We start from the raw sequence: 27799 nt of genomic DNA, 5'->3' as shown, positions 1-27799 counted from the left end.
TTCTGTTCAATTTTAGAGCAGTTGTTTTTTTCTTAAGGCAGAGACCAACACGCTTTTACGCTGATTACCTTTTCACAATGCCCATATGCTGAAACACTCTGTTACATTCTTTATTCCTTGGCAATTTACATCAAGCCTGGTGTTAACTCAGTCACTTTGTTCCATTGTTCTTATCCTACCAGAGTGGTTCTTCATAAATGCCACAAACTTATGCGTAAGTACTTTGCAAATGAACTTAAGTCTCTTTGCTCATTAGTGTGATGAAATAAGGAACACTAAAGTAACATAATATTAATGGGCTTAACAAAGTCTGCATCACTACCATTTGAGTTTCAATTACTTTAACTTGTGATTTACGTCATGCAAAATTCAGGGGTTTGTCCCTACATCTATGACTCCCCTTCCGTCTTTAAGACTTGGGGTCAGGAATATCTCTGATGGAAGATCTGAAAGTTTCACTGAACTTAAAAGAACGACTTTGCAGCTGAGGGTGCCTAGGGGCTTGCCTCTACCATCAGCTTGCATTGTGTGACCTTGAGAGATCAAGCTTAGGTCCCAGCTCCCCTCCTCTGTGAGGAGGGTAACACTCACCTTTCCTACAGATCTCACTGACTTTTCTTAGTCCTTGTGCAAGCACGAGATAAAAAAGCCACCACAATTACAGATCTAATCAACATAAACATACACTACTACTCTCAAATAAAGTTGCAGACACAAGTAATTGCCTCAGCCCCAGTGGGGACAAGAACACCCTTCCTGTTGTCAAGAGACATCACTAAAAAAGGGAAGTCAAATATTTAGTCATTTCAGATGTTGCTAGTGTCATCCAGAATCAACTCCACAGCAGCATCAAGGATCTAACTTGGTACGTGCTGTAACAACTGACTGCTGAGTAGCCTCCCCCCTCACCCCCAGACACAATATGAAACCCATTTCTACAGGGATTTCAGCACAGCTGACTTCACTGCTATTTCAACAGAATTGATAATTGCTCAAACTGCATTTTTCCCCTTGCCCCATTCATTCATACAGTTACCAAGACTCTGGAACTGGTAAGAAACAACATTGCAAATAACAAAGATATTCTTATACTAGGAAAATGCAGGCTGCTAACAGACATTTATGTCCAAGTGATTTTTTTTTTTTCATAGTTAAAAATTCAGTCCTCATGCCATTAACAAATTGTGTTCAGACTGCACTTTTCTCCAGAAAATGCAAGTAAAACTGCAGAAACAGGTTGTGCTAACACATTTCAATGCAAATTCAACTTTTGAAGGCTGTAGAAAGGTGTTAATGCTTGGAAGTCAAAAGACCACTTTTCTTAGATTCATAAAACACACTTTTAAGCGCAGTCCAGCAGATACAAGCACACAAGGACATGGTCTTTTGGGAGAAGGGTGCTGAAGCTGAGGTCTGATTCTGGACATTTCAAGAAACAACTGGGTTTTAACTGATTGCTTAAAAATCGGTGGTAAAGGCAAGTCAATCGGGGCTGCAAAACCCCTGATTCCAGCTGGCAGCTCCGGAGAACTCAGGACGAGCACGGAAAGGGGAATCCCTGGCTAAGGCTGCTGCTTTGCAGATCACTTGAAGGAGAAAAGCTCTGGCACTACTGCACTCTTAAAGCTGCAGCGTCCCATTTCTCCTTCGTCCTCCTGCATCCTGCCACATAACCCCCAGTTTCTTCGGGGGGTGACAGGGAGTGAGAGTGGGGAGACAAGCTGAGAAGTGTTAAGAAAGGGGGAAAGGAGGGGAGATGCAGAAGTTTCCTTTCCCGGGGTACTGCATCAGCAGCGAGTCAGCGCGTCCTGATGCGCTCCTGCAAAGGCTCTGCAGCTCAGCACAGGGCTCGGACTGCAGCACAACTGCACCAGCCTAAAGGCATTAAACCCCCACCACCTGCTTGGGAAATCAGCAGCAGAGAGAATGCAAAACCAGAGCTCCTGCGAAGTGATTTTTAGTGGGTTTAGTTCTGGTTTTAGGAGGGGGTGGGGTGGTGGGGTGTGTGTGTGTGTTGGGTTTTTTGGTTGTTTGTTGTAAAAAAAGCAGATTAAAAAAAAAATTAAAAAATCACTGATTCAGCCTCCCTCATTTTGGTCCCAAGGAGAAATAAAAAGGCAAAAAGGAAACGAACTGAATGAAGTTTAATTAGCAAGCACACACCAGAAGTTGGACTTTTAAATCTTATAGCAATTATAAAAGACAACCCTGCAGGAGGAAGGAGCACAGCCTCTTTAAAATGCCTCCCTTCCTAAAAGAGCATGCAAAGGAAAGAGCTTCCATTAAACCAGGTTAGGAAACCATCCCTCCCTCAGAAGTTCTCTCTTCTTACCCCAAATCCACTCTGTAGAGCTCTGCTTTCTCAGAGATGAAGCGTTGTCTAGAGCAGCAAAAGTTGCAGACTGCTTCTGTGAGGGAGGCAGGACCTGGCATAAGTAGTGTCAGACGGGTCCTTGCACTGAAGTGATGCCGGGAGAGCCCAGAGCTGTTCAGACAAGCAAGGAAAAAAAAATGGGGGAGGGGGAGTTAAAAAGTCTTAAATCCCTGACACTGCAAGAACCCTGATCCTATAGGATTGTGTCTAAAAAGCAAGCGCTCGCTCTCTGTACAGCCGTATTTCCTGACGAGGTGGAGACTGAGCCATTTGATTGCCTGCTGGGTTTTCTCACCTGGTGATGTTGCTCTTGCAAGAGCAGAAATGAAAAGCAAATCAGATATCTGCAGAAGCCTCTCAAACATACTTTGCTCCCACCTGCGCTAGTCTAAATTTGGGGTGCAGACTGGAACTTACTTAGAAGTCAGCAGTGGCTTCTCAGGCAAACAGCCGCCAGAAAGATGCAGGGAGGGTGCTCTTTAACTTGGATCAGTGAGGACGGGGAGGTGTGACAAAAAGGACTGGGAAAAAAACTCATGCTCCATGGTGTTGCCAACACCAGTCTTAACCATATAAAGAATTCAGACAGAAGCTGCAAGTATAAATATTAAATATGAAAAAAAAAAAAAACAAAAACAAAAACAAAAACCAAAAAGCTCACACCTTCCACAAACATTTAACAGGTTCAATTTTTCTCCTGATGTGCAGAACAGTATAAAGCCTGATCCAAAAACCTATCACTAACTTCAGCAAAGCTTTGTTGCTTTAAACCAGCTCAGGCCTAGGAAAGCTTTTTGCCCTGTGTACATTTAATTCTTGCCTCTTACTGGTTTGATAGAATGCACAATTTATCCTTCAAGTGTTCTACTGATTGAGCCATGGGAAGGCTACAGCTATTGATGCTGTGTAGACCCCTGCGTTCCATGGTGGATTCAGCCCCTGTTTTCATGGCAGACACATTCAATGAGCATGGAGATAACATGCACCAGTCCATTTTCCTTCTGTTTCATGCAAGCGAGAGTCAGCACTAAGGAAGAAAAGAACTAGTGGCCAGAGAAGAGACTTCACTTTACATCCCAGAGTTACCAATTACTAATGATTTCTGGTTCTGTTATTCTAGTCTCCAGCGCTAAGTGAGACTAAGGAAGAGGAAAACAGTTTAAACTCAAGGTTATTGAAGGATATTGCCAGGGGAACAACTGAACCAGGCAGTATTTAAAATATGTGGGCAAGAGCTTTACAGCAAGCTGGCTCTGGAACCAACAGTCGCAGAGTGATAGTTTTGAAACATGTTAATTTTTCATCCACATACCTCAATGCACCATAGCAAAATGCCAAGTGTACATCAGGGTCAATCTAAATTTATTATTCCTTGTGGTACCACCCTTGAAAGCTTTTAGATCAAGTTTTCAGATATGCTGATTATCTGCATCCAAGAGAGTCCTGGCACTGTCTGGAAGGCCTTTTTCTTCCTTTTCACCTTCATTGCATTTCCATTTGGAGATTAGTTTTTTGACTGGACCACTTACACCTGTCAGTTGCAGAACCTAAAGGCAGAGGATACCTGTCCTTTGCCAGGCGAGATGTAGTACACGCAGATTCAGGTCTGCATCCAGCATGCCAGTCATGACCACCCACTCAGCAGATGTCCAGCCTAGGATTCAGGGGACTGGGTCACTTTTTACTTCTTGAAACCTGTTGAATACGATAGCATACCCAATTCTGCTGATTTTACAACACCACAGAAGAGCACAGAGCGACAAAGCTGGGTATTCAGTTTTGTATTTATAGTTACTTGTGTCTTGCTACCAGCATTGTACTGCTGCAGCTACGGCATGGCGGAATTAGCGTTAACAGGCAGGATATTCTCAGATAAGCTCCCTACCTCTGCAGGCCTTCTGTGACACCTCAAAGTAGGCTAAAACCAGCACCAAAATGTTTTACAGAAATGTCAAACTGTTTTACTGAAATTGTATACATTTTTACCAAGGCTTTGAAAAACATTGATTTACTGAAGTGTTTCACAATACTTCAAGGCCACTCACTCTACAAACCAGAAACACAGTTAATCTATAGTAGATAAAATGAGGAAAAGCACCACTTTAATGAAACAAAGCTCCACAGCACAGCCAGTGTGCAATATGCCAAGGAACACACTGAACAACACACACCATCCCAAACTGCACCAATTTGCTGCTGCAACACAGTCCATTAATAGTAACACGGTTATGCGTTTTGGTGCATTTCACTTTGTTATAAGAGAACAAATTTGTTATGATGAAGGATTTCGGTTTTAAGCTTTATCAATCAGTCTAGTCTTAGTGTGGCATTGAGATGAGGGCAGAGGGATATCTTTTCAACTTTGCTTTCCCATTCAGCTGTCGGATGCTCAGAAAAAACCTTTGACTTTCCTCAGCTGTACTCATGCAGTTGAGCTGTTGTGGAGTGCAGCAGTCCTGGGCTCATCAGCTTTCTGACATGAAGTGCAACACAGCTCTGCTGCAGTATTATGCCATCAGATACTGCCAAGGCCACTATTTATAATAGAACATAAAGGTGGTTGGTAGGTAGTGGTTTTGCTTTTATTACAGTTTCCAAAACTTTTTGGATAGAAGAAACAACCTTACTGCAATGATTAAACCTGTATCGCTCAATAAGAATTCAATATAAAGGTGGACACTGGCATTCAGTGTTTCAGTATCCACCCAGAATGATAAAAACCTAGGACTGAAGATGTGAAAGTCAAAGGAAGAGCTAAGGTATTCCTAGACTAGGAAGGCTCTATATATTTGAAAGGTTTTTTTCCACAAGTGTGCTACTTAGATACTGTTTTGTTTGGTTTGGGTTTTTTGTTTTTTGTTTGTTTGTTTGTTTGTTCGTTTGTTTGTTTGTTTTTAATCTAGGAGAATATGTCCAATACTAATTACTCAGGAAACTGATTACCAGCACAACAATATCCATTATTAATATCAGAAGTTCAGTGTATCAGTCTTCATCAATCAATATTTACCTAAGATACAGTAACTACTAAATTCTGATCGAGTACATTTTGGAGAACTTAAGGTAGCTCAATGATTACAGTACTCCCTACACGTCTATCTTCTGTCCACCTTTTATATTACAAACCAAGAAATGCAATTTCTTTAGTCAGCCCCAAAGAGTTTGGAGAAAGTCAGCATTGTTCAGTGGACAAAGTACTGCCACAGTATAGCTAAGCCTTCAAAGGCTTGCAGTTAATTCCAGCGTACTCCAGCTGTCAGAGCCAGACAGACGGCAACACAAGTTACCTGCCCTGTGCTTCCTTCTGAAGTAAATTAATCTATTACAATACAGACTCAACTGCTGAAGCTCTTGATCAGTTTGGATCACATTGAGAACAGTTCATGTTAGAGAAAAAACAAGGGAAGATGATTACTCTTAACAGCAAGGGCAGAGAAGCGGTGATCACTTAATCTAAGAACTGCCTTTGCTTATCTTGAGCAGACAGATTTTAGTCCATCTCCACATATTATGTCTACAACAATGGGAATCAGTAGTTGCTTTATGATTTATTTATTTTTTCCCCCTCAGGATAGTGCATCAACTAAAAGAGTAAGTTGTACCTAAAAGGTCCTCAGGAGCCACATGTCTTCGTCTACTGAAAGCTAAGCAAATCTGCCTAGCTTATTTTGTCCTCATGCACAAGAGGAAGATAATATTTCCCTACATTACAATGAAAAAACAGCATATTTAACCTAGAACTTCCACTTGCATCCTTATTTAGCCCAAGACTGAACAGGGAACTGAAGGCAGCTTATCCCAGTGCAGGAATTCCTGGGGAAGATGCCAGCACTTTAATATGCTGATCAAGCTGATGAGAGCATCACTTTGTTAGAACAAAAGGCAGAAAGTAGGCACAGCATACTTGATTGATCAGTTCTGGTTTGACTCAGGTAGATTACTTGGTGAAGATTAGCTTTCCTCCTCCCCACCCCCCAACTCCTCTCCCCTTTTCACTGCTTTACCGGAGTATTTGTGTTGCAGCTGCATCCTGGTTGCTGAGGGATGGCAGACTGCATCATTACTGCAGCAATGCTGCTGAAGGACTCATCTAGTCTTGGTGACAGACTTTTACAGTGGGGCATTAAGTCATGTTTTAGTCCCATGACTGGGTGAGGATAGTGGCAGAGAGATAATTGAATTAGCTAGTAATGCCATTCACTCAAGCAAGTCAGCTGTGTTAAGACACTTTCCTCCCCTGCTCAAGTGGCACACCTGTGAGGTCTTCGCTGGACATGATTTCTACAGCTTAAAAGCTACAGTTTAAAAAGGAAAGTCAACAAACAATATAAACAGGAGATCTTAAGAGACAGCATTAGTCTAATATTCTCTCACCTTGGAGTGTCTCAGCTTTACTGTGATGCTAAGCTCTTTAAGAGCCAAGCTGTGCAGACAGAACACCAGAACAGTCGGGTCTTGGGAACATCACCTGCCATCGCTACAACGCTCTTGTGTAGATCAGCTTTCCAGCCTCTAAACATTGATTGTCTGGATGCACAGAGATGACATTGTTTAATACCAAACAGGTATAAGTATTTAAATCTAAACTTCTTAGACTGGATTGGAGATTTGCCTATATCAGGCCTATTCAAAGCTTTAAGTGAGCATGCTTACCCACAAACCAATTTAAAGCACAACTGGAGCTCCAGAACTCAGTAAGTAGCCAAGTCACTGACTTGCCCCAATAGCCATAACAAAGCCCTTCTTTCTTACTCTATCCCACACTGGTTTAAGAACTGCTGTTAGGATTTTTACAGTCTGATTTTCCAGAAGCCACAAGACAGTAATTTTATTTTCTAAGAACCCCAGCTGCTGTACAGCTGTTCTTTATTGCTTGACAGCAGAAGTTAAGAGCCTTACTCAAAATCACATGAGCTTGATAGTCTAGAACTTCAGTGCTTTCCTGGAAGCTTGTCCCCCCCAGCCCAGCGAGTGTCCAGGCTCCACCAGGCTCTACAGCCCCATGACCAAGCAGGGCTCCCAGCCCATGAAACAACACACAAGAACTGAGGAATGATAAAGCATCCACAAAAATTACTCAGTCATTTACAGCCACATCTATAGATCATTGGCAGTAGATGCCTTGGCAGAGGCTAATAAATTTGGCAGATAACAGGCAAGTTTCCTCTAAGATTACTTCATCAAAATCTTGCTATACTGGAGCACGTCTTACTTCTACAAAGCTGTAAAAACCCCATCCTGACTCAGTTTCAACTCTCCACTCCTTGAGACTAGTCTCTGAATGCAACACCAAAGGGCAACTAACTCCCACTACATCAATCTCACTTTTAATATTGTTTTTCCCACTCCTAACTGAATGACCACTTGCTGTGGAACAGCTTTCAATTGCTGTGTCAAAACCCAGCCTTTACTCAGGGTTTATAGGCTGGAGTGTCTCAATTGATAAGCTGCTCTCTTCAGCTTAATACTGCCTCCTCCGAAACACCTTCTTTAAACACCAACTAGAACAACTCTCTTCCCTATAGTGCTTTTATTTGCTTGTAGGACATCTGGCTCCTTAATGCCCCCCCCCTCTTGCTAACTACCTTTTATTAGGCTTTTTGGCATCACATGTCTCATCTGTCATGCTGGACCTATTTCCCTTAAAGGAGCATGCAACTGAGTAAGTCTGAAAAGGCACTGACAAAAGCACACTTTTTCTGACAAATGCACATTCTGATCCAAACCATCATCCTCATAAAATCTTACTTGCCCCAAATTATGAGATGTTAGAGCGCCTTAATGAAACAGCTGAGATATTTTTAACATGATCAAAAAACCTATTTTATCTGCTGACCTTCAGCTCAGAAATAGCTGCACCATTTTTTTCAGAGACTTCCAAAAACTGACTGCACAGAGTGAAATCCGTCACACCCCACACACACATTTTCAGCCTCAATATATAAAGTTCGGCATCATATCACTAGGTGAAAACATGGTCTCTCAACAGAAGATGTTAAACAACTGCAGCTACTCCCAACTTCCTGCTCTATCTATAAAAATAACAGGCTCAAGTGACCGAGGCCTCAGCTGTTCATCTCACTCAGTATACCAGAAATATGCAGCAGGGAGATACATATCTTGCACTTTAATGATTTCTGCTAAAGTAGATGGCAAATCCCCTTTTTCTTCCAGAACAGAAAACAGACTGTAAAAGAGGATTCTGATTTGCCTCTTCCCACATATATATACCTGCTATACCTAAACAGACCCAGATTAGCTTCTGAGAGCTAAGCAAGCTGTTTCATCAGGTCATTAATGGGTTAAATAAACAGCTATGGGATATAGTACTGATTCCCCTAAGCTTCTTGCTAAATGTGCTATGTAGTAATATCACACATAATAGTAAGGGGACATCTCTGGAGCTGGATTATTTGTCCAGCTGGCTCTTTCAGATGAGTTATTTACCCCCTCACCAAGTTTAATTTGTTAAATTTCATCACTTGAGTTATGCTTGTGATCCCCCTTCTGCTGGTTTCAGAAATAGGGCCTCTGCTAGAGGCATTCAGACTTTGCCCAGTCCAAAGCTGCATTAGTAACATGGTCAGAATCATAAAGCAATGTGTAATGTGAAGCAGGATAGACTGCAGTCTCCCTCATCCTTAGTTTGGACCTGTATCTTGCAGACAAACCTAGGTGCTAACACTCCGTGCCACACTGACACCTTTGCAATACCATAAGGGGTCATTCTGAGATCAGGTACACATGCTGATGAAAGAACCTCCAGAACAGAACGGTAAAGAAGGTTACGGCATCAAGAAATTATACTGTAAATATAATTCAAAGTTATATCACCAATATAATGCAAGGTTTGTCTCATATATGAAATGTCATTGCTAGATTATCAGCCTGAGCAGCAAGGTACCCCAATTCTGTTCTCAGTTCTGCCAATGTGACTCAGTTTTCCCATCTGTAAAGTAGCTGTGGTAAAGTGTTTCTAGTTGTGTAAATAATTTGAGACCTTTGACTGAAAAAGACAGTGGGAATGGTGTTTAATCTTGCCATATAACGTAATGCCATTACTGGATACAGTTATATCTATTTCACTGTATAAGTTTGCCTTACAACTCCATGCTATTGCCATACAGATCATGGTTTGCAAACCCAGCATTTTCTGAAGTCTAGGATGGTATCTAAGAAGTCTGTCTGGCCAGGGCTCTTAACAAAGGAGTTTTTAATATTCATACTAATTTTATGTGTTGCATCATGGGGAGCTGGTGGAATCCATAATTAGAGCCCTGATGTAGCAGTGAGCCCAATGCCAGCAGAGGCCCCGAGTCTGACTACAGCATGCTTAGGTCTTAGAGCCAGCAACTGTAAAGATTTCCATACGTTAATGCACCTAGTGGAGCCAACTAGGGAAATGATACCTATGACATTGTTCATCCCACTGAATTTAAAGACAACAGCTGAGCTTCAGTGAAAGTTGTACATTGTACCAGGACATTTTATAAGAGCACTCTGCTGCATTCATTCTTGGGCAGTGAGGGGGAGGGGGGTCATTTGTAGAGTTTTGCATCTCTTCTGTCTGCTTCTCATCACTCCACCTGCTTTCCCAAACCCTATGTGTCTAAAATCACTGTCAGGCACTCCTGGAGGTTCACAAGGTACTTGCTTTGTTTAGAAAACATAGGACTGGAGTGGTGGCTGCCCATGTGTAGTTAGAAGGTAGTATGCTAGAGCCACAGTAATTTCAGGACACAAAGTAATGCAAGGTCTGTAGGCAAATGTATATGCACGTATATATAAAAGTAGACCAGACGATGCAACTGTGGAAGATAGAGAATGTTTCTTTTGGTTACTGAAACTCCTGGCCTCGGTAAAGGTTTTGGTCTCATGGTGCATCACAAACCTCTCCAGCCCAAATGTGCTACAAAAGAAAGCACCACACCCCATCCATGCGGACACACCTGATGCAACCCCCAGGTGCCGAAAGGTTGCAAGCCTCAGTGCCCAGGGCGCACTCACACAGCCGGGGCTGGGCACGGGTGGCTAGGCAAGGGTAGCTGTCCCCACTGTGGCCTGTGTCCCCAGGGCCCTGCACTTTTCGCCCCTCCCGACCGCCGCTCTCCGGCTAGAGCCGACGCAAACCGCAGAATCTCTCGGCGGTGGGAGGAGCGCCCCGGCGGGCGGGGCGATGTGTCGGGCCCGCCCGCCGCCGCCGCCGCGGCCCCACACGCGGGCCCAGGGGGAGGGAGGTGAGTGGGGGGCGGCGGGTCGGGGCACGGAAGATGGAGTGGGCTCTTAGCCCGGCTTCCCCCGCCGCGGCAGCGTGTGGCAGCAAGGGAAAGGCGGCTTTCTCCCGTGCGTGGCCGGGCAGCCCCGTGCGGCGGCCTTCCCGCTCCGTGGGCGGCCGGGGCCGGCGGGAGGTTTCCGCGGTGCCCGGAGGAGCGAAAGGCAGCGGCCCCGGCCCTGGCCCCGCTTCCCTCCGCGTAACGCCCGTTGTCCTACCAACCCACTCCCCGGCAAACCGCTTCCCCCACGCCCCCGCCGTGCTTCTCGGCACGGCCAGCCGCCCCTGTCACGCGTGTTGGTGCCGCATACCTGTGTCCGTGGTGAGGGACGGTCACCGAGCCTTTTCTGCATCCCCAGGGCTCGGGAAGCCGGGAGGAAATCGCCAGCGGACGAGTCTGGGGAAAGCGGATGGTGAGAGTGGGGTCTCCGGGCGCAGGCTGGCGGTGACAGCAAGGTACCCACGCCGCAGAGGTTTCGTCGCTGGGCTTTGGTGTCGGGCTGGCTGCGATGGTGCCTACGCACTGTAGTGATTTTTCTCACTGTAACCCTGTCCTCCTACTCCAGGGCTTCGGAGTCGGAGCCGCTGTGGCTGTGCTGGGCCAGAGCTTGCTTGCTTGTAGGAGTGAGACTGTGTGTCGGTGCGGCACTGGACGGGTAACAAGAAAGGCCAAACAGTAATTCAGGCATCTCTCAGCTTGCTTTTACTGTGAGTCTCCACATTAAGCCTCTGACCTTTCCAGGAGCTCACAGTGAGGTCATTCCCACTCCAATGTTTGCATATGCAGAAGACCAATATGTTTTTCCTGATTCTCAAGGAATCTCAGTAACTCTTTCCTTCTTGTGTTGCATGTGCACAGCCACCTAGGAGCCCCAGGCCACGCTGCATTTGGCCACTCATCTGTTAATTCTTTTTCAGTGGGGATGCAGCAGTAACAAAAAAGATCTTTTCCAGTTTTCCCATACAGCAGGGGAACTTAAATGACCTCAAGTGAGCTCCTGTCAAACTGGAACTCCAGGGACTGCAAGGGAATGCACAGTCTTACACATACTGCTGGGTTAAGCTCTTACAGTGTTTTATATAGATCGGGCCCAGGAGTCTTTTCCAGAAGCCTGACTGAGTAACTTTGTTCTGGCTGGCTGGGGGATTTTTAGAGTTTTATTTTTTAATGTGAACAGTGGTAATTATCTGATATGAAGGCGGTAAACAAACATCCCTCAGTTTACTGTGCTTATTCTGGGCAGTGTAGCACAATATTTTGCAATTGGGAGTGTTGTGAAACTGGTTTTCAGTTGGTTTGGAAATACATGTGACTGTGTAGCTGAATCTGCCAGGAAACTACTTGGCTAATTCACTAATTTCCTTGGGTACATGGAAGAAAATGACCCACCCAAACCCTTTCCATTCCACAGTAGGTACCTGCTCTTCAGCTGTGGTCTCTGTACAGCATGGCAGTAACTGCAGCCTGCCAAGGTGCAACGGGCACTACGTCAAACATCTGTAGGTTCCTGGAATAAAGGTTGCTCAAGCAAATGTAAATATTACTTTATTGCACTGAGAAACTTATCTGTGCTATAACCATGTAGTGGGGGAAGAAAAAACAAATCTCTGCTTAAAATTATAATAATTTATACTGCCAGCAAAATCTTAGGAGCCACATTTCTGCCCCTCTGCAATTGCCAGCACTATTTGTTGGATTCCTTAAGTGGGTATGTGGAGCTTACATAGTACAGCAAGAAGGGAGGGAAGGGAGGCAGTCACAACAGAAGGCTGGGGAAGGGTGATAAGAGTTAGATTCACAGACTACAATATACCTGTTGAAGCTCTCTGGAGAAGAGCAATGGATGGATACTGGGCCAACTCTTGAGGGAGTGATGTGCCCTGTGGGGAGCACTGGGGCTCTCTCCTTGCTCAGTGGCAGAGTGGGCTGTGGTTGTGGTGGGCTAACTGATGCTCAGCTGCTGTCGGATTTCCATGCAGAAAATGGGGAAGGAAAAGCTAAGGAGTCTCTATGCAAACTGACCTTTGAGAGGGATGCTGGGGTGCCCAGAAGGCACAGCAGCATCACCTAAGTGCCATCCTGCCGTCCTGGGGAGGGTCACTAAAAGTGCCTCCTTCTCACTGCACCAGGGTTACAGTCCTGGGAAGCCCTTTCTTCTGAGGGTTGAAGTGGGGGACTGCTCCTGGGGAGGCTTGCTAGGGTCTCAGCTGGAGACCTTCAGCATGGATCTGAGCTCAGAGGTAAAGCAGAGCAGTTAGTCAGGAAGACACTGCCTGCATTTTGTCTGCTCACAAATGGCAGTCAAAAGGTTTAGCACAGCCAGAGTGTATGGGCTGAGAGCTGGGATGTGCTGGGACATCGCTGGCACACACACATTTGCTTATTCTCTGTTGTAACTGAGTCTTTCCTCCCATTAACCAGGAAGAGAACAACCTGCCTTTTCTTACTTGCATTGATCAGAGAGTCTGCCATACACTCAGTCACAGGAGAAGAGAGATCTCCACTTCAGAGAGGCTGTGGAGAAGACAAGTTTCCAGCTACTTTTGCCACTGCGGTTTCTATAAAGTTCCTGTATTACTCAGGTGAGTCTGCTGGGGAGAGAAACGTGAGATTTATGAATACCAGTTCAAGCTGCAGACAGGGGAAGATACTCTGAAGTTCCTTGTTTTGATTTAGCTATCCTCATTCTTTAGCTGACTTAGATCCTTTGTGGATTTAGTGATGGAACAGTGACTTTTCTGGGAGCTTTGCAGTGGGAGAGCCAGTCAAGAGCTAGGACAAGATCTGTGTTTCATCCCTCTGCCATTCAAGGGGAGCAAGGATCAGGCCTTTTGCGCCAGGCTAGGAAAAACAATCCTGAGTAATTCTAGGCAGGTAAAAGCTAACAGCTTTTGCTCCTAGGGCATATGTACAGATGCAGCTGGAGCTATGGAGCCAGTGATATGTTTTCCAGCAGACTGTGAATGCATGAATCTGATGAGACACTCTCCTGTCTTGTCTCTGCCTGCAGAAGGTTAAGTTGATCATGTTCATTCTCATACCCAAGATCCATTTCTCAGTTGTATGGACACAAAACTGCCATTTTAAAAATGGTGTAATCACGCCAGTGCAAAGCCTAGTGAGACTGCAACTGCACCAGTATAAAAAAGCCATGTACTTTTTCCTCTTTGTATCAAAAAATGGCTGGTTTTCCTATACAGGTAAAATTAAAAGTTAGAAATTTATTGACCAGAACTAAAAGTTTTTAAAGAAGTTAATTATCTTGTGTGCTGTGAAGGCTATGATCCAACTAAACACAACTTCAGAAAATGAAATTAAGAGAATGAGATAGCCAGTGTAAGAGCTTCTGAAATAATACCTGATGTAATGAGAACAGCACAATGGTTTTTTCACTTGTTCTGGATTATCTCTCTTGAGATGTAAAGTCATTGCCATGTTTCTAGGTATAAGAACTAAATGTGTCATTTCTTTTAAAAACAACTTTATTTTGGATTCGAGAAACAAGAATAAATAAGAATGAACAAAAGGGCTTTTTGGTCAGGGAGACCAGTTGTTGTTGGCTGTAGTGGTTTGAATGGGTACTGAGTGGAGAAGGCCAAAACGGTGCTGACATGCACTCTGCAGTGATGGAAAGTTGCAGTAGGCAGAACACAAACCCCCCATTGTCTCCGGGCTGCGTACACAACCATCATGAGGCAGCATCTAGACTGGCTCATGTCTAGACTCAGTTTTAAGGACTAAACTTCTTCCCCTGTGTTGTTTTATCAGACCATTCGTCTCCCAGTAGTTTATTAGAACCTAATTCAGCTCTGTTCATAAGTGATGGTGCACATGAGTCATTAAGGTACACTGCATTAAAGAACAGCCTGTGTACTAGAACTGCCAGTGGTTATGCTTGTTTCTGAGCTGCTGTGACAATATTGACATGAAGCAGTGCCACAACAGCATAATACCATTTGACCAAAGTCCCAAACAGGAGGTTGTTGAAAGCAGTACTTAATTTGCAGGCACATGTTCATCTGTAGACAGCTCTGAAATATGTATTAAAATGGTTTTCAGTTTCACAGTCTAAAGGCATTGACACCCCCTCATTAACTCAGCTGTGGGAACAATGCTTAGGCTACCGAAAGACCGTAGGCACATGCTGTCTTCCACTTCTTGGTTTGCATAAGGAGGCTACAGTCTTTTCAAGAGCTCCAGTTACTACCATGATTCAAATCATGGAGGGGAGGAGAGACTGTTGGGCGGACGATCCAGGCAGAAGTCCCTGGCTCTTCAGCCATGGGAAAGCAGGTACCTTGCACTGTGTTTTGCAGTGTTATAACATGGATTGGCAGATTTTCTTTTTTAATCCTGTCCTCTAGTGATCTTGGATCTACCTCTTCTCTCCAAAGATGCTGAGAAGAGTCCTGTGTACAGTGTTGCTCATGGGAGCCTTGCCATCACTGGCTGAAGCATCCCGGGGCCACATCTCAGTGGTCTTGCTGGGAGCCACAGGTGATTTGGCCAAGAAGTATTTGTGGCAGGGTTTATTCCAACTCTACATGGACCAAGTGAGCAGTGGCCACAGCTTCACTTTCCACGGGGCTGCACTGACTGCTCTGGAGCCAGGGCAGAGGCTGATGTTTGATGTGCTGAAGAAGCTGGCCTGTCCCCCAGATGAATCTCCCGACAGATGTGCTGTGCTCAAGGACCAATTCCTGAAGCTGAGCCAATACCACCAGCTGAAGACTGCCGAAAACTACACTGTGCTGAACAGAGAGATTGAGATGCTGCTTCGCCAGGAGGGGCTGAAAGAGGCTGGAAGGATCTTCTACTTCTCAGTACCACCATTTGCCTACACAGAGATTGCCCGCCACATCAACAGCAGCTGCAGACCACCTCCAGGAGCCTGGTTGCGTGTGGTGCTGGAGAAGCCTTTCGGCCATGACCTGGAGTCAGCCCAGCAGCTGGCTGCAGAGCTGACAAGCTTCTTCAGGGAAGAGGAGATGTACCGGGTGGACCACTACCTTGGCAAACAGGTGAGCAGCTTGCAGTGCGCAGCCCCCTGCCAGGTTGAGGGATTTAGTGGCTGGGAGAGTGTTGGATGTCAGCTCTGATTCTAATGAGAGTGTTGTTCCCCTCTCAAATTCAGGCAGAACCACTGAGTGTGCTCATTTACCTCCAGTTGCTTATGGAGTCCTATATTGTTATTCTTGTCCTGTATTGTGCTGCTGCCCATCTTCTTACAGAGCAGAGGAGATGGGCAGACCACAGCAGGGCTTTCTCCCATTAGAGTGATGAGGGTCCCCTCTCCAGAGGGAAGCCAGGGTGTAGGGGTGAACTGTGTGTATGCATGAAGGAGAGATGCAGAATTCATCTGGTCTTCTCAACAAGGTCAGGGCTTTGATTTCGCTGAATAAGCAAAGCCTTTTCCCTCTCACAGTTCTCCCATCTCATTACACACAGGCCTCTCTGCTTAGCCGTGGCTTCTAGAAGTAGTTTTTAATTTGATATGATAGGGAGCTGATGCGATGTTAGTTTTGTGGGATGCTTAGGAGAAGGTTGCTTCCTGCCCTGTGCTCCACTGAGCGCATGAAGGACTGGCTGCTGCAGGGACAGCTCAGGATGTGGAGCTGCATTGTCCCAGAGGGAATGTGTTCAAGGACGTGCCATCCTTGTTTTAGAGGAATGTGATGCCACATTTTCAAAGTAGCCTGTTCCAGCCATGGCACTGTGGCCAGATTTTACTCAAAAGGTTGCATGTCCAGCTGCAAGGAGCATCTCTATTAAGAGGGGGGATTTCTTCTTTTTTTTTTTTTCTTTTTTTCTTTTTTTTCTCCCAAAAGAAGCAGATGGCTTTAGTGGTGTAAGCATCTGATCTGATGTATTTCAGCACTTTGGAGCTCTACGTTAGTCCCAGGATGGTCTGACTCAGCCCTTTGTCCTTTGACGGATATAAATTGAGTGCTTTGCAGTTTGTAGTTCAGCCTTTTTCACATGAAACCTCAAAATGCCTCAGAAAGACCTTTAATGTCTGCTCTGTACGGTCATTGGAGACCCCATTGTGCATCACTGCAGGCTCTCTTGCTGATTTCTCTCTTCTCTGACCCACTCTGCTCTGTGTGGTGTGGCATGTCTGCTGGCCCGCCAGAGCTGGCCACATCCCAGTGCTGGATGGGGCAGTGAGGCAAAGATACTGTGGGAATCTGGGGAGTTTTTGTTGGGTCTTTGATTTTTCCCTTCACAGGCTGTAGCCCATATCCTGCCTTTTCGAGATCAGAACCGACAATTTCTGGATCCAATTTGGAACCGACATCATGTGGAAAGAGTGGAGATTGTCTTGAAAGAGACTGTGGATGCTAAAGGTTGGTGAGGCAAGTGTGCAGAGCTAGGGTGAATGAGTGAGCAGCAGAACTGGCAGGTTCGTTAATTACATGGAAGTGGCCCTTGAAGTAGTGCTGGTGCAGAAACAAAAAAGAGCAGATGAATGATATATTGCTCCCTGTAAATAGAGAGGGACTGTCTTACACTTACTATGCTAGTGACTGACTTGCTTCCAGGTAGCGTTGCTGCTTCCAAGAAAAAATTCCCACTGCAGTTCAGCTGGGAGCAGGGACACAATCCCCTACTTTGCTCTGCTGCAGAGCTCTGGGGGCATTGCACCTAGCTTTCTACCCCAAATCTTGGTAGAAGGCACTGGATTTGGAATTGATCCAACCTAAGGCCACTTCAGTTCAGTGCTGCAATAATCTGGTGGTTGTAACAACAACCCTTTTTTATGCCTGTCTTGTTAGCTACCAAGCTCACACGGAGTATACATTTGTGCTGTTCTTTGAAGGATGCTTTTGCATCTTTTGCCTGGATGTTACTCGTATCAGCTAGTCGGTGTCAGTCTAGGTACCTAGGTCAGTCTGCATTTATCTGCCTGTTTCTTTCCCTTCCTCTCTATAGTAAGAAAGAGCATTGCAGAGAGAAAATCCAAGCCCAGAGTTGCTAGCATGGGTCTCCTGCTGAAGGACACGGCTGCAATTGCTCCCTGCAATGCTGCAGCATCCGCTCTGCAGTGCTCAGCATAAAGCGCTCTGGGCTGGACTGCCACCCGCAGCACTTCTTGCGATGTCAGGCGCCCTCAGTTCTGCAACATCAGGATTGCTCCTCCACTTGCTTTACCTCCTCTTCTGTATTCCTCCTCCCTCCCTCTCTCCCTCCTTTCCTTCCTCAGCCACCACAAACTCAATTAATGAAATTTTATCAAACTTGGAGTAATCGGCTTGGCAGCCCAGACCTCACCTCTTCACCTGGGCCTGTTTGTGGGAGAGGGATCCACTGCAGAGAGATTTAGGGAGAACAGTGTTGTCTGTGCATAGCCCCAGCTACACCCTGCACCCTCCCTGCTCTGAACAACTTTGCAATTTTTCATTTGATGTCTTTTTTCCCCCTGTGCGGCTTCAGCTGGCAGCCTGGCTCCTAGCAAGTCTGCAGCATTGATTACTTTAATGAATGTGCCTTTGGATTAGAGCAAGGGAGATAAATGTATCAATCAATAGGGGAAGCCTATGGCCGTGATGTAGTCTGCAGTGTGCAGCCTGCTGCTGCTAGACTACAGAAAGGCATCTGTTTGAGTCACTTCCTTTATAAATGCATTGTCCTTCTCCCCTCTGTTTCCACCTGCATAACAAGTCAGGCAGGGAAAGAGATGCAGGGCTTTGTGTGTGAAATTTTGTTGCCCAAGGGCATGGCTCAGCCAGAGCCTTCTGAGGACATGAAAACCAGGGGAAAAGGGGCAGTGAAGAGCAGCACTCATTGCCAGGGCCCAGCTTCAGCTGTTCTGTGAACCTGGTGTGTAGCCTCAGAGCTGCTGGAGTCCCTGTTCTCACCCCACTTTCCAGCTACTCCACACGTTGTGTGGAGTCCCAGGTCCAGGTGCTGTGCTGTGTGGGCCTGGCGTGTCAGGGCAAGGGATATACAGGGGCCCTGCATCGTGCTGTATGTGGGAGGTCTGAGCTGGATATTGCTGCCAGTCACGGACTGCAGCTTCTGAAAGCACAAGCAGCCTAAGAAAGCAAAGCTGCTTTCTGCTCTGTGCACTTGGGGAGTATCAGGCAAGAAACTCCTGCTGGGTTTAAGCCCTGTAAGCACCCAAAGGGAGGATTATGTCTGGCTCTGTGGAAGACAAGCAGTCCTGTGGGAACCCTTTATCTTTATTTTAGCAGCAGAAGCATTCTGCAAGTCCCTCTGGAGGGAGGGAGAGGAAAGGCTTAGAACCATAGAATGGTTTGAGTTGAAAGGGACGTTTGAAGATCATCTAGTCTAATGCTCCTGTCACAGGTAGGGACATCTTTCACTAAGTCAGGTTGCTCAAAGCCCTATCCAGCTAGACCTTGAACACTTCCAGTGATGAGGCATCCGCAACTTCTCTGAGCTTGATAGCTTCAAGTCAAGTGTTGGGCCGGTAGAAGAGGAGCTTGGTGCAAACTAATTTGGGCTTGTGCTCTTTGTTCTCCTTTGCACACATTATACATGCAGAGCACAAGGCTGCAAGAAAACGACATCAGTTTACCAGTATCTTACTTCCTCTTTGTCCTCAGGCCGCACCAGCTTCTATGAGCAGTATGGAGTCATCCGGGACGTGCTGCAGAACCACCTCACAGAGGCCCTGATGTTCCTGACCATGGAGCTCCCAGCCAACGTGAGCAGGGCCGAAGAGGTTTTGCAGTGCAAGCTGCAGGCCTTCCAGTCCTTGCGGGGCCTGGAGAGAACCAGTGCTGTGCTGGGTCAGTATCAGGCATATGCCAGCCAAGTACAGGAGGAACTGCAGAAGGCACAAGACTACATCAGCACAACACCAACCTTTGCAGGTGAGAGTTTGGTCTGGGCCCTGGAGAAGGGAGTTGTCTAGAGCTGAGCAGAGCAGGAGATGTGAGTCCTTGCATGCTGATACCACCCCCATGACTCTGGACATCACTGCTGACACAGGGATGTCTCCAGGCATCCACTGGCATGGTAACTGGGAGCTGTAACAAGATAATACTGCTGTCATGTTAGTTACCTAATGATCCAGTGAATGGGAAGCATTGTCTAAGAGCTAAGTCGCATTATTCTTGATAGGATCTCTGCGTTATATTTAGAAATGGCCTGCAAACTCCTTTGCCTTTTCATAAAGTTGAGTTGCTCTCTGTGTCTGAAGGGTAAAGCATTGGCAGTTCTCTGTGATTAATAGATCACAAGGCCATCTCTGGCCATGCTGTGTCTTCTGAACATTAAACATTCTGTCTGAATGATATTTGTGCTCAGAAGCTGGTTTCCTGCAAAAGGAAAGGAGGCTACTCAAGTAGGATATCTGGGAGGAGGCACAGCAGGGTAACTAGCGAGCAGTTAGTCCAGTGGTGTCATGAAAGGGCTGAATGTGGAGCGAGAGACACAGTGGATGCCAAGATTTCTGGGAGCTAAGGAAGGAGAATGATGGGTAGGTGATAGAGATCCTTTCACATCTGCTTGCTGTTCAGATTTAATTTGCTAGCTGAGATCACTGTCATTTCAGGTGTGCTGGTTCACAGTGACAACCTGCGTTGGGAAGGGGTCCCTTTCCTCCTCACTTCTGGGAAAGCTCTGGATGAACGGGTAGGTTACGTCCGTGTTCTCTTCAAGAACCGGGCCTACTGCACTCAGAGCGAGACTCTGAGGGACGCAGGGCACAGCCAATGTAAGGCCAAGCAGATCATCTTCTACATTGGGCACGGTGCACTCAACACCCCTGCGGTGCTTGTGAGCAGGAACCTTTTCAGGCCTGTCATGCCAGAAGGCAGTTGGAGAGAAGCAGTGGGTCAGTCAGACCTGCACATTTTTGGACAACCATTGTCCGATTATTACATGTACAGCCCTGTGAAAGAGAGAGATGCATATTCTGTCCTCATCTCCAACATCTACCATGGCAGGAAGGACTTTTTCATTACCACCGAGAACCTGTTGGCCTCTTGGGGGTTCTGGACACCACTGCTGGACAGTATTTCTCACCAGCCCCTGCGCCTCTACCCTGGGGGTGTGGAGAACCAGCACCTCTTAGACTTTGAAATGGTGAGTGGGGAAGTGGCATTCACACTGGCAGAGCCAGTGGAACTGCTGAACCCCAACAGGCTGATGCCGAATGATTACAGGACAATCCAGTCCAAATTTCGGCAACATCCCCTGGTCTCAGCATGGTCTGAGGACCTGATCTCCCAGCTGGCTTCTGACATCGAGAAGACAGCAAGCAGGACTGTGGCACATTCTGGGCAGTTCCACCTGGCCCTCTCGGGTGGCTCAAGCCCGGTGGTCCTATTCCAGCGGCTGGCAAGACACCATTATGCCTTCCCATGGAAGCACACCCACATATGGCTGGTAGATGAACGCTGTGTCCCTCTCACTGACACGGAGTCCAACTTCTTCAGCTTGCACAACCACCTCCTCCAGAGTGTCCGGGTGCCCTACTTCAATGTCCACCCCATGCCTGTGCACCTGAACCAGCGGCTCTGTGTGGAAGAGGACAGAGGCACGGAGCTGTATGCCAAGGAGATCATGGCACTGGTGGCCAATGCCAGCTTTGACCTGGTGCTGCTGGGGGTGGGCGCCGATGGGCACACTGCCTCGCTCTTCCCCCACTCTGAAAATGGCTTGGAAGGGGCTCAGACGGTGGTGCTGACTGAAAGCCCCGTCAAACCTCACCAAAGGATGAGCCTTAGCCTACCACTCATCAACCAGGCCAGGCAGGTGTTTGTTCTGGTTTTGGGGAAGGGTAAGCACGACATCACCACCCTGCTCAGCAGAGTGGGCCGTGAGCCAAGGAAATGGCCTGTCTCGGGTGTCAGCCCCAGCTCTGGCCAGCTGGTGTGGTACGTGGATTATGAAGCTCTGCTTGGGTGATGCTTTCACACTGTCCCTCCTCCCTTGTCTGCGTGACCCTTACAGCCTGGATTTTCCTACACAACATCCATGTTTTTCTGTTGCCAGCAGCTGCTTCATCTCTGACAGACTGCTCTAACCTTCTGGGAAGTCCGTGGCCTGCCGCGCCTCTGACATTTGAGCCCGGAAAGGAGCTCAGCTCAGTGTTCAGAGCTACGTAGGAGACAAGAGCCCAGTGCAGCATTTCTGGCTCTGCTAGGGATTCTGACTGTGACTTTGGACAAATTACCTCACCTTGAAGTGCCTCGGTTTTCCCTGTCAGGCCTTTGTGGTTATTAGCATGTAACTACCTCACAGGCACTACAGGAGACTTGTTAAATTAAGTACCTGCCAAATTTTTTTATTTTTATTTTTTAATTCTCAGGTCAGAAGACAGTAATAAATGTTCATCCCCTACTCAGCCTGTCTGCCACAGAGTCGTTGTCTTGGTAAAATGATGGTTCTGTGCACATGGGTCTGTAGTCTTGTATGTGCAGCCCATCTTGGTGTCAGTCAGCCACTCATGATGGCCAAGCTCTCCTGGAAGTGTAGACGCCCATTTGCTTTTGTGGCATGTGGCCCCTAAGTGCTACGCTGATTTGTGAGCTCACTGCAGTCCTGAGTCTTTGCAAATTTCCCAGCGGCAGAGGCTGAGTTTATAAGCAGTAATTTGCTGCTTTCATTAAGTGGATATCTGATACCATGGGGGATGGAGAAGGAAGACACTTTGCTTTTTAGGCTGTTAGAATAATGGGGACAGGGTGAGGAATATGGCAGTTCACAGAGCTGTTATTTGCCTGCAGTGCAATAATTATTGAGGGAGAAGCTTTGTGTTCAGAGTGGTTTGGGTTTAGCTAGCAAAGAAATGTTTTCTTTAACCTTCTTTCTCTTCCTTTGTCTCATTCTCTGAAATGAACTTTTCTCTGTCCTCAGAATTGAAGCTTGCAGTGTCATTCGGTGGCTTATAAAATTTCTACACGAGGCAGCTTTATAAACTATCAATGTATCTGTCATTACAGCACATGTTAGGGTAGTTATAATGTTCACAGATGGTGGTGGTGGGGTTTGAACTCTGACTTATAAGGGGAGGGAATTTTCTCTGCACGTATATCTCTTGGGCACATGGAACTAGCGAATTGCATCTCTGTGTTGACAGGACATTAAGTGGTTATAGAAATGCATAGTTCTGTTGCTCACAGGAAGGGTGGGAGACATCTAGTCCTATCTAGAGACCCCACTCTCTCCTCTTCCTAATTTTCGCCTTCCCAGAAAGCTGCCACGCACAATGGGTGTGTATCTGTTTCCATGATAGCCCCAAATGCTCCGTGATCTTCTCTAATGCGTAATTCACCCCAGCACACCAGAGTGCAGCTTTTGGTAAGGAAATCAAGACAGCACAGGATGGGAGAATCTGAGCTGATGGTCCATGTGGAGGTTAGAGACAAACCCACTCACCCTGGGGTAGCGCCAGGATGGGACAGACCCACTGCAGGAAGCTGGAACCACGGATGCGGTACTGGCTGCCCGCAGGGAGAGTTCTGCATAGGAGGGGAGGCTGCTTTCAAGGGGATTTCTCTCTTCTTTCTGTGGATGCTGGCCCTGTTTCCGCAGAGAAGTAGCAGTGTGAGGGTGACAGGGTAAAGCTGGAGGGGACTGGGGTGCCCCAGGGACCGAGGGCTGGGCAGGGGCCGTGCTGCTGACAGGAGATGGCGCCCTGACCCTGAGAAGCAGCAGTAAATTGTGTGCTAGGCTGAGGCTGGGCCAGGCTTGGCTGCCCTTCACAGCCCTGGAGCCTTGCAAGGAAAAACTGCGATCCACAGGAGCTGGACCTAGGAGTCCGGTGACCTCTTAGGGAGCGGAAAGTCTGCAGTATAGAGAAGGAAGGAGACTTTGCTTTAGAGAGCTTGGCGATAGGCATTGGCTTAAAATCCCTCCCTGCACAGGGGTATGCTGAATCCTAATGATGAAGATGCAAATCTGGGTACGAAGAGGTGCTACGCTCTGATAGCACATGAAGCAAGGTGGGCAGGTCCATACAGCGTGTGCTCCCAGGTACCTTTCGCCATAGCGCTTCTCTTAAAGTAGAAATCAGAATTGTTGTCCGCTGCTAATTGCACAGAGGAAAGTGCAGAGTGAGCTCCGGAGAGCCTGTTACTCGTCAGCAGTCCCTAGGCAAACAGAGCCAAGGAGAACATAACCTGGCAGAAGCTATGTGTAGAAGGAAAAGGCCAGATTTTCAGGGACTGGCTGTGATTTCTGGCAGACACCCTCCCCCACCTTGCAGATGGTCCAGAAAAGCTGCATTTTACATACTGTATTTGACTAAGCTGAGCTGAGTTGCACTAATGCGCATCGCTTGGCTTTAGCATGGGAATAGAGAGGAGTTGTGGTGCTGCTTTCTCAAAAGCTCAAACGCAGAAGAGACACAAGTGCCTTAACTGGTCTGGTTTGACAACCAGCATGGCTGGTTACCCGTCTTTTGTGGGTGTTTGTGAATAAATTTGCTCCTGCCTATTTCATGGTTACAGGCAGGCGTAACTACCAGCCCAAACACCAAAGGGTGAAAATGAATCACAGGGGAAGAGAGTTGCATAGCAAAGAGGGAGGAAGGTGAGCGCTGCAGGACTTGCTTGTCAAGTGGATGTGCTGACAGTGGAGTCTGGAATAAGCACATACACTTAGGAGTTAACTGGAATAACTCTTCTGGAATAATTCTCTTCGTAGATGAGTGCTAGCAAACACTGGCTCCAAAATATACCACAGTGGCTGAAACAGCTGTGCAGAGGAAGATGTTTTAGGTCTGGTATGTCCATAAATTCAAACATAATTTTTCGCTTTTAAATAAAAATAGCCATGTTAACTTCATTCCAGTTCTTTTCTATTTGGTGTGAGGGAACAAGTTTTAATGAAAAAGTGACCTATATGAGAATAAATATATTGTTATGAATGACAGAATTTATTACTACTTTACAGATGACTGTGGCATTGGTGTTATTTCTGCACACTTTCCTGTTAATATTTGGCTGGCACCTTTTGAAATAAATACTGATTTTAGAGAGGTTTATTTGCACTTTTAAATAACGTGTTTTTTTTTCCCAGAGAGTTTCTGTTCTTTCCAGCTGAAAATAGAGTTCGTTTGTGAGGTTTCTAACTGATCACCCCAAAATTCATCATTGATTTTATTAAAATCCAGTAGAAGCTTACATATATTTTTCTTGGTGAACATAACTGTCTGGATTGTTTGGGGTTTTTTTTTTGGACTCTATTTTCTTTTTACACAGACAATTCCTGTTAAAGTCTTCAATGCTTAGCATTTGCCAAGTGAAAACCAAATATTTTTAAATGTATAAAACTTGTGACTGGCATGAGAGAGACTGCATATGGGAGGAAGGGTTAAACAAGTAACAGATCTTATGAGGAAGAATGGTAGAAATCCACTGGGCTATAGGCCAAGGAAGCAGTACTATTTTTATTTTGTGAAAGCTAATAATAGGAGGTGTGCACCTTCTTGAGAGCTTGTATTAACCTTTCTTTGCAAAAGCAACTCCATGGAGTAACTTCTTATAGTCAGTTTCTCCCATAAGTGATTACTAATACCATTTTTATTATTTTTTTAAATGGCAAAGTGCATTTCTAGAATTCAGTGCTATGATTATTTATGTATTTTATAGAAAACTAACACTGTAAGTAATTCATTTTTCATTTCAACTTTTATAAATCAAGTTGCAAAATCTTATTTTCCCATGGGTAAAGTTTTGTGATTCCTTTCATGTTGTATAATTAATAGAAAATTATATTTATAAAAAAATAAATATTTTTTAACAAAAATGTCTTTTAATTTCTTGCAAAGATTGGTTGTCATTCTGGTTCATTTCCTGTCCTCTTGGTGAGCGAAGTTTTAAAGTTCTAGTTGTGCAAAGAGGAGAAGTTGAATTTTCTGTAGTGTGAAACCAGCATTCTTAAATGTTCAGTCTGACTCTCTTTTTTTGTGCATCATCCAAACAAGGCCAGGACTTTTCAAAACAGAGGAACAGCCAAAGCCCATTTAAAGTGAGAAGATGGAATCACCCAATACTACACAGGGTGCTGGAATCGCCAGGCCTTAGGAAAGTCTCCACTGATCCACATTTACTCCCTGAGTTGCATTTCCATAGATACCATCACCATAGTACAGAGCTGCTTAATAACATAGACTTTATAGAGCTGCATTTTTAACTATAATCTATTCAAGATCTGTGAGCTGAGATTATGCAGTTGAACTTCAAGAGGGAGCTGTGCCGTGACTCTGGCGAGGAAGGCATTACGCAGGGCCCCGGCGCGGAGGCCTGGCCTCCAGTTTAGCTGATACCCACGTGTTGCTGTCCAGAACCAGCCACCTTTTCCTTGGAGAAAGGAAAGCCTCACTTAGCACCTCCATTACATAGAAAGAAAAGGTACAGTGCCCCCAGAAAGGGGAGGGATAGCACGGCAATTTCACCCTATTGCTGTAGTGGAAGGCTTAATTTTCCTGTCAAGAGGATAGGAGGATTTAAATCAGATGCTTTCTTGCTGATCACAAATGCTAGTTTCCCTGAATGCAGCTGAAAGGGCACCGTACATCCACAGACTCCTGTGGGTTTTTAGTGCATTCCCTGGGCTGCTAATGTAGCAGAGCATTTCTATAGTACTAAGTGATGTGGGTCTTCTCCTCTTCAGTGTCCAAATCCTCTGCAGTTTTCCCTTGGGTGTCCAGGAACATTGCTATGATGTGTGTATGATACCTTCTTACACTGTTAGTGATGCTGAATTATCTAAGTGACCCATACGTATGAAGATGTCTGTGCAGGTGAGGAGATATAACAGTCATGTCACTGGGCTGGGACAGTATTTTACCATCCAGGCCAGAAGTGTTTTAAATCTAATTTAGAGAGAGTTCTGTTCTAGTTTAGAGACCATTGCACATCACTGAAGAGAAATACTCAAAACAGTTACAGGATTAATGAATCTTTCTCAAACACAGGGAGCAGAGGCAGTGGTGGTAAAAGCAACAAAAACTTCAGTGTCTTAATGCTTTTCAAAACAAGTATTTTGGTGCTTCTCCCTTGGCCACAGCTCAGGGCAATCCTTAGTAGTGCCTTTGGATTCATTCCTGCCTTAGCAGGGATTTGGTTTATTGCCTTCCTATCCCAAAAAATTATGACTGAAAATGTGGCCGTTGCCTAAAAAGGGGCAAGAAAGGAGATGGAGGGAAAGGAGTGAAAACCAGTACGTTTCAGGAGCCAGAGCCATCCTGAAACAAGCTGCCTTGTGAGATGTCTGTGGGTAATGTAAATCGATCCAGTTCATTCCAGCTGCTCCCCCTGCAGAGAGCTGGCATGATGTCCTGTAGCAATGCAGCACCAGGTTCTCCTGCACCACTGCAGAATCTGCCAGGCCTGTGCCCTCAAGCTGCTCCCTGCGGCGGGACATGTTGGCTCTCCTTTGACAGATTGCTCTACAGAGAGGAATTTCCCGCAGAAACTATGTCCTGGTGGCGCTCTGACCAGACATGGCCTCATTTTTTCCTTAAACAGGGCTCCCTTTTTGTAGGCATCTCCTTATCCACAAAACAATCTGGGTCCTGTGTGAGTGATGTTTGGCTCTGAGCAGTGTTGCTGAAATGAGACCTGTGCACAGACACAAACTGTTGAGCAGGTTCTTTTTGGTAGATCCTAGCCTATTTTTAACAGGATTCAGGCATTTTTTTAATGATTTGCTTTTCTTACATGGGCTGATTTTATGGGCAGCACAGTACGCTATGTGTTTGAAGATTTGGGGAGTCTCCCCCTTGCTACTCACAGAGAGGGAAGAAAAGGAGATAGGGAGATGGGGGGGATGGGGAGCGGAATGGAAGCTCAAATATATGTTTTTGGCTGAGCTGTGGGGGACTGGAGCTGCAGCTGGTACCAAGCTCAGCTTATTTCCCCACCTGAAGAAGGGAAACCTGGGGTCTGGTGCTAGGGAAGAGGGCAGCCTGCCTTTAGGGAGAGGGAGGAAATAGGAGACCAAGTGCTCTGAGGTGTGTATATCCCATTTGGGAATATGCTTGTGGGATAGACCTGATTGATGTTAAACAGCTTAATTTGGGAAGAGCAAAAATTCCCCAGCAAAAGGGAGGGAAAAAACATGGGCGACTAGGATTCACCTGACTGCATGGATCCTGCATCATCCCACAGCTTTCTAGGGAGCCAGTTTGGTAGTGATACAGCATCATGCTGTGTGCCCCATGGTAGGA

General features: G+C 46.0%; 1 protein-coding gene across 7 annotated transcripts; it reads left to right on the top strand.

Moving 5' to 3' along the window:
- Positions 1-10574: 10574 nt before the first annotated feature.
- On the top strand, positions 10575-25262 carry H6PD (hexose-6-phosphate dehydrogenase/glucose 1-dehydrogenase). Of its 7 annotated transcripts, XM_042794815.1 has the most exons (8): positions 10705-11102; positions 11213-11354; positions 12059-12146; positions 13069-13229; positions 15012-15668; positions 16877-16994; positions 19218-19487; positions 20171-25262. In XM_042794815.1, exons 5-8 carry the CDS (start codon positions 15042-15044, stop codon positions 21526-21528), a joined length of 2373 nt encoding a protein of 790 aa, XP_042650749.1. In that variant the 5' UTR covers positions 10705-11102; positions 11213-11354; positions 12059-12146; positions 13069-13229; positions 15012-15041; the 3' UTR covers positions 21529-25262. The 7 variants fall into 7 exon arrangements, with proteins under 7 accessions (XP_032863622.1, XP_042650749.1, XP_042650748.1 ...); XM_033007731.2 differs by lacking the exons at positions 11213-11354; positions 12059-12146 and adding an exon at positions 10575-10611 and having other exon boundaries at positions 11006-11102; XM_042794814.1 differs by lacking the exon at positions 12059-12146.
- The last annotated feature ends 2537 nt before the right edge of the window (positions 25263-27799 follow it).

This window comes from Tyto alba, unplaced genomic scaffold (assembly GCF_018691265.1).
Source record: "Tyto alba isolate M040663 unplaced genomic scaffold, T.alba_DEE_v4.0 Super-Scaffold_20000042, whole genome shotgun sequence".
Classification (NCBI taxonomy): Eukaryota; Metazoa; Chordata; class Aves; order Strigiformes; family Tytonidae; genus Tyto; species Tyto alba.
Note: the sequence above shows the minus strand (reverse complement) of the source record. Positions and strands in the feature narration are given on the sequence as shown.

What these genes read in the sequence shown, in the direction of transcription:
- H6PD (XM_033007731.2), top strand. Translation starts at nt 15,042, where the DNA reads ATGCTGAGAAGAGTCCTGTGTACAGTGTTGCTCATGGGAGCCTTGCCA. An exon ending in ACCACTACCTTGGCAAACAG is followed by an intron (nt 15,669 to 16,876) that starts GTGAGCAGCTTG and finishes TTCCCTTCACAG; the next exon opens with GCTGTAGCCCATATCCTGCC. An exon ending in AGAGACTGTGGATGCTAAAG is followed by an intron (nt 16,995 to 19,217) that starts GTTGGTGAGGCA and finishes CTTTGTCCTCAG; the next exon opens with GCCGCACCAGCTTCTATGAG.